Below are 10,859 nucleotides of genomic sequence, written 5' to 3' on the forward strand. Positions count from 1 at the left end.
TATAATAAAAAAATAAAAAATAATTTAAATTTTTTAAAATAATTTAAAAAACTTTTAAAAGTATTAAATTAATTTAATACTAATATATTAATTAATCTCATATATATATATATATAGGCTCAGTATCCCCATTTTTTTATAAATTTTCTTTATGCTGTTGATTATCTAATAAACCGGTTCGCCGTTGTGGGAACATGTAATATATCACATGATTTGTCGCAAAAAAACATCTGGTATCACTCCACCTTTTCTGCTAACAAATGCATACCACATTTTTATTTTTATTTTCTAAAGTATTTTATGCGCATACTTAATTTTTTATATAATTAATATTTAATGCTGTGCTTTGTCTCTGTCAGATAAACATGCTCCGCATATGCTGCTGTCTTTCTTTTTACAATAATAAAAATAATTACCCTTTTAGTGAAAGCATTTCCTTTTCCTGCTTCCAAAAGTAAAAATTTGTAGGAAAAAAAATTCCGAAGTAATTCATTTGCTAAGGACCAAGAGCGTGTAAGGGGAATTAGAGGATTTTAATTTGTACAAGCAAACAAAAAACATAGTAAAACACGCGGCTTAGTGATGTCAGGTTGGTTGGCATGCATGGGCATGCACTGCCTTGATCAGCTCAACACCTCCCGAAATTTCCCGAACTCCAATCCAACACTTCTCAGACACGTGTCACCGGATTCTCATCTTTTCTCTTATTACATTCCACAGCTTTCCTAATGTACTATGATGGCTCTTCTTTCAATCTTTTATGCCCTCGAATTCAAGCATAATCTTGATTGTTTCTCTATGCTTTTGTGATTCATTCACTTGTGTCCTTTTCATGAATTTCTATTGGATTTTCATTGCTTGAAGTTGTTAAATCGAGTTACATATCATGTATTGAAATATTATTTTTTGATATTGAGCATCGAGTATTATTTTTAAAATTAATTATAAACAATGTGAAAAATTTGTACTTGAATATTTAGTTTATTGATCGATGCATAATTTTTTATTTAAAGAGTAAGATTTGGATTCTTTCTTTTAATTGAAAAAATTTACATATGTAAAATTATAAAATTTAAAAAATATTATTTTTTAATAACATTAAAGATTATAAGATATAAATTAAAAAATATTATTTTTAAATTTAAACTTTTAATATATTCCTTAATAATATATTTTTTTAAATATTATAAAATATATAATTTCATATTAATTTATTAATTAAANAATTTAAACTTTCAATATATTCCTTAATAATATATTTTTAAATAAAATATACATTTTTCATATTAATTTATTAATTAAAAATTTAAAAAATACTTAATCACATTAAAACTAAAAAAGGAATATGTTTTTTTATTTAAAATCTAAATCAAGATTGAAAACTTAATTAAAAAATTAAATTTTTAACGTTTACTAAACTTAAATAAAATAAATAAATTTAATAATTAATTAAAATTAAATTTAAACAAAATATATAACCTATATCATATAACGATACATTTTTAATATCTAATGAAATGCGATATAGTTATTGATAACTATGTAAGATGTATACTAAAGAAAATAAGAAAACGAAACGCTACATATGAAAACTAAATATGTAACAAACAAATGCCTCCCCTGCAAATACCCTTAAAATGACTTTGACTTACCCGGTTTCACCTCATCATCACCGTCCATTTCCAAACAGATGAAAATAACGAATACCAGCTAAAACTGTCCTGTCAACCACTCAAACACTTCCCTAAGCAACACCTATATAAATCAATCCACCACTTTATCTCCCTTTGCCTCCTCTCATTTCCGTTCCACCACCCGCATCGTTACTAAACCTCTCCGGCCGGACACCACCTCTTTCCGGCGCCGGCCAAAACTTTCAAACAACCACAATCTTCTATTGAATTATTTTTAAAATGACCTCAATTACACCCTTTCCTTCTCTCGCAGCCCCCACCATCACCGCCTTCACTTCAAAACGGAAGCAGGTCTCAATCTGTTCCAAACCAGCGACGTCGTTTCCTTGTTGTTATTCGAATAGTGGATTGAAGAAGCTACGTGGGATGACGGGTTATTTTACTGTTACCAAAAATAAAGGAGGAGGGTTGTTTGTGTTTGCTTGCTCCACGACCCCATATGTGCGGAGTGTTGGGTCACAGAGGCTTTCGTTCGGGAATAACACCGATGGTGGGGCCACGCAGGTAGCAACGAAGGGTGATGTTTCGCAGGTTTTGTCAGCAATGCTCCCTTTTGTTGTTGCTGTCACTGCTGTTGCTGCGCTTGTTCAACCTGCCACTTTCACCTGGTACTTCCTTTTTTTTATTCCTTTTATTTTTGTCTTTCTAATCCGTTTTTGATTAATTCTATTCTTTAACTTGGGTTTTCGTTTTTGGTGGAAATTTCATTTTTTCCTTCTTGCTCTGTTTTCGTTTAATAGTATTTGTTTGATCCCATGATTGGATTTTTTATTTTGGAAATTTAGTCCTTGCGGAAAACTACTTTATAAATACTCGAAAACTTATTATTTTAATTGTTAGTACTGTGAGAAATCTGTATTTCTTGATTTATATATGAAGGTGGTTATTTATTGAAAGTTCTGGATTTTTGCGAGTTTTAAATGTTGACTCTTTTGACTTGTTTAGCTTTTAGTTTAAGGGTGTTTTTTTTTTATATATATTTTCTTCAATCTCTCTGGTTTTAGTAGTTTTAATAGCTTTCCTTTTTTTTCTTTTCAAATTCTATGTATTTTTTTTCTCTCTCGAACCAGAAATGCCAATTCTTTGTTTCACAATCTGGATGTAACGAATGAAATTGGGACTGCTTGTACATGTTTAATTTAAAGATCAAGAGAGTCCAGTTCTTAGCATAATAATGTTTCAAACATTGTTATATTTGCTCTGTCTTTGTATGAACAATGGTCTTGTTTTCCGTAAATTAATTATTATATATACGTTTGTATTTGTTTAAGGAAGAAAAACAATTGCTGAACATAAATATCTCCTGCAGGGTATCTAAGGAATTGTATGCTCCTGCTCTTGGTGGGATTATGTTGTCAATTGGAATTAGACTTTCCTTTGATGATTTTGCACTTGCAGTCAAGAGGTAAAAATATCTCACTTTTTTGTCTATCATGTGCAGTAACTTTTGCGCTAATTATGTTATTTTATTTTGTTCAATTGGAAGGTGCTCCTCAAGTTTTTATGATTTTGTTTCACTGCAGACCTTTACCCCTATCTGTTGGATTTTTCGCTCAGTATATGCTCAAACCGGCTCTTGGGGTTTTAATTGCGAAGGCATTTGGCATGTCTCCGTTATTCTATTCCGGATTTGTCCTCACTTCTTGTGTCGCAGGGGCTCAGCTATCTAGCTATGCTAGCTTTTTGAGCAAAGGAGATGTGGCTGTGAGTATTCTTCTCACTAGCTTTACCACCATTGCGTCAGTGCTTGTCACACCTCTTTTGACTGGCCTTCTCATCGGGTCTGTTGTTCCAGTTGATGCTGTTGCTATGTCAAAGTCAATTTTACAGGTAATGAAGTGCTTGAACAGATATATATTCTTAAGTGAGCATTGTTGTTTCTTGGTGAAATGTAAAATGTTTTCATGGTTTTTCTTGTTAGGTTGTTTTTGTTCCTGTCACTGTTGGGCTCGTGCTCAATACTTATGCAAAACCAGTTGTCACTATCCTTCGACCTGTGATGCCTTTTGTTGCTATGATCTGTACTGCCATGTGCATCGGTAGCCCTCTTGCATTGAATAGGAGTCAAATTCTATCAAAAGAGGGTATTCAGTTGGTTCTTCCTGTTTTGGCATTTCATACTGCGGCATTCATTGTGGGATATTGGATCTCAAAAATTCCTGCTTTCAGGTAATTTGAAACTTGTGTGTTACATCTGATCTACTTTGGAAAAAGTCCTACTTGGTTTTAGGCTTTTAGCATCCATGTCACCTGGTCCGCTTGACAGAAGAATAGAGGGATAGTTCTGTGTGAATAGATCTTTATATTGGCCTGGTATGGAGGTTTGATACTTTCATGGTGTCTGCATTCATAGACATTAACTTATGAAGGGAGCTCTGTTAAGGACAGTGATGTTGTTTTTACTTGTGCTGAATAACCTGTTCCATTTTCTTTTGCTCAATCAAGCATTTGTACGGGGAATGACAGGTTGCCATTTTCTTAGATACAGAATGAGAACATAACAGTTGCAGGTCTTAAGGTATCTCTTTTTCTTATTTATTTCTTAGGTTTGGGAGAATATCAGGAAGCGGCAGCTTGACCCATTAAGATTCTGTAGGCTATCCATCCTTGTGGTTGTGATCCCATTACACCCTGCTCATAAAGTTTAGACTGAAACCAAAGAGTATTAGGATAACATTTGTTGCCTTTAAAACCAAAATGTGAGCTGTGACCACAATATTTTCTTTGTCTGATTATTCACTTACGATATCTGTTTCCTCATAACAGTTAAAATTTACTGAGTTTTCCGAAGCATATGAAATTCATTGAATTTCACACATTTAGAAAAACTTCTAGTGGAGGATCGACTCTGATCAACCAATGTGGTTCAAATCAATTTTTTAGAACATTTGGTAGATAGGGCAATATAAAGATTGGACCATGGTAAATACTACTTTTCTTGGATAGCCCTGGAGTCTTTTCCTTATTTCTCTCTGCTTCATGCCTTTCCAAGTTTTCTTTCAATCTCCAAGTATTGGCCTGAAAAAGAAATGCCTGCCAATCTGGCAGAGAAGTTGCCATCCTGATTCCTCAATGGTCCCCTGGTTTTCTTGCAGCTTCCCCTTATTGTTTGTCCACTGAATCTCATTGCAATATAAAGCATTTGTTGTTTCTTTAACTCCAGAGAAATCGTTTTATTGAAAATTTCTAATCTCTTCTTAGCTGGAGCACAGACAAAGATTCTTCCCCTTATAAGTACATCTATGTGTGAATGCTTGAAATGGAGAACAAGCTTTCATCTGTTTGCAAAAGAATTTTCATCTGCAGATTACATTATACACAGAACTATTTGACTAATATTTTTCAAATCTGTTTTTACTTGCTGATTTTTTTCATTTAGACCATCTAATGTCATGTGGTCAATGTGCAGGCAAAGAGAAGAAGTTTGCAGGACAGTTTCATTATGCACAGGAATGCAAAGCTCCACCTTGGCAGGGCTTCTTGCGACCCAGTTCCTTGGGGGTAGTCAAGCAGTTCCACCAGCATGCTCTGTCGTTGCCATGGCTATTATGGGTCTTTCTCTTGCCTCTTTCTGGGGCAATGGTTTCCGTATTAGAGACCTACCATCTCTACGCGTTCCACAAACTGGCTCTGCTGTCCAGACATAATGAAGCAACACCTGGGAACATCTTCAAGGACTGGATCAAGCTATTAATTGCACAGGGATGGTCATGTTTTAACTGATCCTTATATGAACATGATCCTTTCCTCAATGGAACAGCAGTGGTGGTCCAGCATAAGCTGTCAAACTCAATAAGTTGTACAGTCATATAGGAGGCAAACATAGAAAGCGGAAAAATGACCCTAGGAGTTACCATAGTTAGAAAAGCACTTTTTCCATCTTCACCTGAAAGTTGCTAACGTATGTATAGAATAGATGAGGTGTATAAATCACAAAATATAGCGAATCAATCTGGATGTGCATTCTCTCGCTCTCTCTGAGTGTAACCCCAAGCATTTGCTTTTTCTAGGGGCAGGTCATAGTGTTTCATTCGCCTTAGCTAAAGTCGCAAGGTCCAGAAAGCATTAGTGTTACTGGTAAGTGCGTTTAATGGATGGGTATTTCAAGCCCACAGTTGGTTGAGATTGAGATGGGTTTGCCACAGGGCTTGCTTTATTCACTTTTTTGCTTCCCAATAGCAGATTTGTGTTAATAGAGTCATAAACAAAGTTGAGTTGCTATGTCCTGTTTCCCCAATTACTAGCTAATACATTTTCGTTCATGGGAAAATGTCAAGAAGTCGGGGGACTAAAGTTACCAACAGCTCAGAGCCAGTTAATGTAATTTATCTGAATGGGGTCATTTGGTCACTGTGACGATACAATCTTACATTTTAATGTGGGTTCAACTCATGGTAATTGATGGGAGAACTGTGAGGGTTTGAGCTTTGAAAAGAACTTTTCTGATAAAGGGCGCTGCAGTAATTAATACAACCGCGTTATATTGTCGGGTTTATGAAAGCTCATAAAAAGCCAATCTCCAATATTCCCGTGGTTGAAACGTTAGAGGCTTAAACTGATCGATACCCCACAATTGGAATGATGAGTTTAGACTGGGAAAGCAAATCAGAATCCAGAGTCAGGGAGACTGTGGTGGACCCTGGAATAGGATCCCAATTTCGTAGCGCAATTATGGGCTACAAAAATGCTGTTTCAACTTTCGAGTATATTTTCCATCTAAAAAGAGGAGTTGATTAGTCATTGACATGCCCCTTTTTCTACACCTTGAGCTGGACTTTTTCCTATTTGCATGGACATGATTGTTAAGCTGTTGAAATCTTCGTTCTTGATGCCAACATTGATCTGTGTTTGGAAAAACAAGGCCACCCTCGCCCATTTTCTCTTCGGAGAGCTATCCTTCTCTTTAATTACCGTAACCACCTGTTTACATCCTGCCTGCCATGCATCTTCTTCATTCATCTTATTACTGTTTATATCATCACTGCAACCTGCCTCGGGGTATTTTTGCTCGTTCTTCATCAGCATTCATCTGAGGCTAAAAATTGTTGCTTCCAGCAGAGAAGGGAAACCATCAGACCAGAAAACTAAACCCTTAGCGCTAGGAAACTTGGCCATCTCTGGTCCGGTAAGTCCCTGGAATGCACTCTCGCAATTCGCGAAGTATATAATTAATTTGCTTGTTCCTTGGATCATTACAAAGCTTTTTTTCCCATGTTTTATACATGTCATTGCTTGAGTTAGCTGCAAATGATCTCGCATTGCTTTTGTTATAGTTTAAATTCAAAAATATATAATTGCCACTGCTTGATCTTGTTCTGGGATCAAATTTATGACTGTTTAAGCTTATCGATAGATATATTTGGTTCAAGGACATCATCAATGATAATAATAATAAAAACTATAGTATAAAACTTGTACAGAACCTCACGATCTCTAAATAGTTTTATAAATTTCTAGGTTGGGTCTTTTGTGATATTAAAACCCACATCAATTACTGTGATACAACATCATACATACTTTAATTTCTACCAAGAATAGTTCACTATTCGACCAAATAAAAAGACCAACACATCACTCTCGAATAGACTAGAAAACATACTTGTACCCAAAATTAAAAAAAAAAAAGGATAAATGCCTAAAAGGATTTTTCTGACACCTTGAAGAAGACAGGAATTTATAATAGTATGTTTATTTCAATATTTTCCCAAACAGTTTTTTTGTAATATATATTTGGTTTTTCCAAACAGTGGTAATTAAAGAAAACTCAGTACAATTAGTATATTAGTAAATCGATTCATATGTTGTAAAAAACAAAAAAAAAATGTTCAAGTACATATATTATGACCCTAGAGGAGAAAACAAAGAATTGAGTTTAGGATTTCTAACCAATTACACCTCTCTCACCCATATAACTTGAGTTAAGTCCAACATAGTTAAACTTTTAAATCTAATTGGACTCTATTGCCTTGTTTGAAAAAAACAATAAGAGTTGATATTTTAATTTTTTGTTTTCATAATCAATATTTATAAGTATTATTCTTTTAGTCATTTAGTTGTTAAAAGATAAAAAGGTCCTTCAAATGACATTCCACATCATCATACCTTAACTAGGTGCCATATCCACGTCAACTGCTCTATCACGTAGTAATAAAAATTTTTAATTTTTTTAAATTATTGTTTTATAATTTTTTATTATCACAAGATATATATGATCATGTGATAAAATAAAGTAACATGAATATATTACTTGATTAAGGTATGACTGACGTGAAATGTTTCACGTCAAGTAAAAGATTTGTTACCTTTTAACGCTCGAGTGATAAAAAATAACAACATTTATAATTGTTAGTATCGAATCATTACTTTTTAAAATTGAAAGGTCAAAATAGAAAATCTCAAAAAGATAAATGATAAAAAAAATAATTTACTCAAAAAAATTACTACTTGAATTCAATCCAATCAAATTAACTTTTTATTTTATTTTATTTTATCTTATCTTTTTCATAATCACACACACACAATTTTGAATGTACAATAAGTAACACTTTTTTAAAGAAAAAATATTCTTAATTTAATTAAATTTCACACCTAACGGACCCTTTCCTTCCAATAAATTAAATTAATTGGTTTTTCGAATATGCTGTTGCCACATCAAATTTTTCAGTGTTAATTAAGGGAAATCCCACTCATGAATGATGGGCTACTTGTCTAAATCTTATAGTAATCCTAAAGCAATTCAATAATTCAATTAATGCTAATTAGTTTTGGGTTCGATGCGTCTTCAGCAAGGTATCAAAGTTAGGTAAGGTATCAATACTTTTAATTTACTTGTATTTGTAACATTGAGATACCTAAGCGTATAATCAATAGGGTTGTGGGTTCTCAAATAAAACCATTACTTATTGTCTTATACCTTTCTCTTAATGCAGTGAAGTGATGCTCTTGACAGTTAGCTGCCTGGAAATATAGGTGGTATCTGTGGGGCAGTATGCAATGACATTTATACTCTAAATTAAAGAACTTAATAAATGTTGTAGTCTAGCTATAATTTCAACCTTTTTTATTATTAAAGAAAAAATTTAAGCTCGTTTGCTAAGGGATTTTGGGTGAATTACTTTCTAACAAGATATTTCCTCAACAAGAGATTATATAGTGAATAGGTTAGATGCAAGTGTTAGTTTGGCATAATATTACTTAAACAAAACATTGAAAATTGTTAAGATTAATCGACTACTTAAAATAATGTAAGAGACTTATGATCTAATTGGGAAGGATCATGGAAGTTAATTAGGCTAAAACAAGTCTCCTGCCAATGGAAATGGCTAAAGACTTGTATTAGTGCTATACTCCACGATGTCTTATTAATATATGAAATACTTGCTTTTCAAATATATATATATATATATATATAATGATCTATTTCACAAGATCATCAACCTATCACTTTGACTTTGAATTTAGCTTTTATTTGCAAAATTCATCAATTTTACATATGACAATAGACTCTTAAATTCTGCCAATAATTAATATAAACTCACGAGTGGAATATCTTTTACATTTTACAGATGGTGTTAGAATAGTGATCTTAAAGTTCTTATGCATTCCCCTTTAATTTCCGCACAGAAACATCAACACTCCTCCTTGGACAACAGGAGACTTTCAGTTAAAAAAACATATACAACCTTTAAGTTCTTTAAAGCAATATATAGATACTAATTAAGAGCTACTTTTACGTCTTGCTAGACACTGATCAATTGGAGCTAGCTGTAACATTTTTTGCTTACACTAAATTTCGGTTTGAAACCTAGCAAATCCTATAGTCTATATATCATACACGACCTCAAAACAAAAGGAGGATTTGGACTTGAAAGCTTCTTTTGTGGTGGTATATACTTCATCAGAAAAGAAGAAGAAGAAGAAGAAGAAGAAGAGTTGTTGGAAAATGTTGATCCTGACCAACTGCAATATACTGAGATGCAATAAAGTTGGAACTGAGCCTGTTTTAGAATAATGAAATGAGTGATGCGGCTTAGTATTCTATTGTCCTGAAAAATTCTTGACCAAATGGCTTAGCTAGGCTGACTAAAGGAGAGGATGTCAAAGCAACAAAATGAGGGAGAAATCTTGGATTCATGTAAGATAATTAATTGGTGAGAAATTAAGTAATAAAAGAAGACAAGGGAAAATTAATGGAGAAAAAAAACGTATGCTTTTGCAATTGATAGGGTACGTACGTACGTACAAGTATCCAAAAGCAATGGAGGATGTAAATCATTGTGTTTAGCACGAGCAGAAGCGTGTTAAAGACTTTAAAAAGATTGTCTGTCCCGTGTTAATGTTAATGTTAATGTCTTTGTTTTGTTTCTTAAGTGCTGTTTAAAGTCCAAATAGGATTAAATTTGGCATAGGGCTAGACACGCACATTACTTCATGCTTTAAGATATTATTACTATTTTCCTTGTAACTAAAAAAAGTGTAATAGCTTGTGGCTTTTTCCTTTGTATTCCTATCATATCAGAGATAAGGAAATTTTGTTTTCTCGGCTCTCATTCAGATATAGTATACTATTCTTTCTGTCTGGCCCTGAACATATATCTAAGTCTTTTCTTGACAGGGAAAACTTCACAAGGAAACGCAAATCTAATTAAGAATCCAAAGGAAGCACGTGAGGATAAAGGAATCATTCCATAGGCACTTTTGAACCAAATTGGATGACAACCCTAAAAACAAATTCAAAAAGTTGAAGAAACTGAAGGCACATTTACACTGGGTCATGTTTTTCTTGAAACCCAACAAAATAAAAATAATTATAAAGGAACATAATCATCCGTTTCTTGGACCCATATACCTCTACTAATATAGATGCTTTTGTTGTTTATTTTGGCATTATTGAAAGAAATTAAGAACACTCTACTTTTGAGTTTCTTTCTTTAAGGTTTGGCTTTGTTAATTTTGTGTGGTTGATATTTGTTATAAGATACAATGAAATTACATGTGTCTCACCTTAATAGCTATCTGGATGTATTCTCCTGCCAAACTTTGATGAAAATCTACTTCATTTTTCTCTTCATGAACAATAATATATATATATATTCTAAGTAGAGAGACATATCGAAGGTTGAAGACGACAATTGATCAACCAAGCACCCATCAGGAAGAAATGAA

The 10,859-nt window shown here is 33.2% G+C and overlaps 1 protein-coding gene across 1 annotated transcript; it reads left to right on the top strand.

Moving 5' to 3' along the window:
- On the top strand, nt 1,743–5,823 carry LOC18612629 (probable sodium/metabolite cotransporter BASS3, chloroplastic). Its single transcript, XM_007049529.2, has 5 exons — nt 1,743–2,302; nt 3,004–3,099; nt 3,218–3,524; nt 3,616–3,863; nt 5,104–5,823. Exons 1-5 carry the CDS (start codon nt 1,914–1,916, stop codon nt 5,339–5,341), a joined length of 1,278 nt encoding a protein of 425 aa, XP_007049591.2. The 5' UTR covers nt 1,743–1,913; the 3' UTR covers nt 5,342–5,823.

This window comes from Theobroma cacao, chromosome 1 (genome assembly GCF_000208745.1).
Source record: "Theobroma cacao cultivar B97-61/B2 chromosome 1, Criollo_cocoa_genome_V2, whole genome shotgun sequence".
Taxonomy (NCBI): Eukaryota; Viridiplantae; Streptophyta; class Magnoliopsida; order Malvales; family Malvaceae; genus Theobroma; species Theobroma cacao.

Bases quoted from the DNA above. Each gene is read 5' to 3' on its own strand.
- LOC18612629 (XM_007049529.2), top strand. From the start codon at position 1,914: ATGACCTCAATTACACCCTTTCCTTCTCTCGCAGCCCCCACCATCACC. The intron at 3,100-3,217 runs GTAAAAATATCT...GTTTCACTGCAG, and splicing joins TTTGCACTTGCAGTCAAGAG to ACCTTTACCCCTATCTGTTG. The intron at 3,525-3,615 runs GTAATGAAGTGC...TTTTCTTGTTAG, and splicing joins TGTCAAAGTCAATTTTACAG to GTTGTTTTTGTTCCTGTCAC.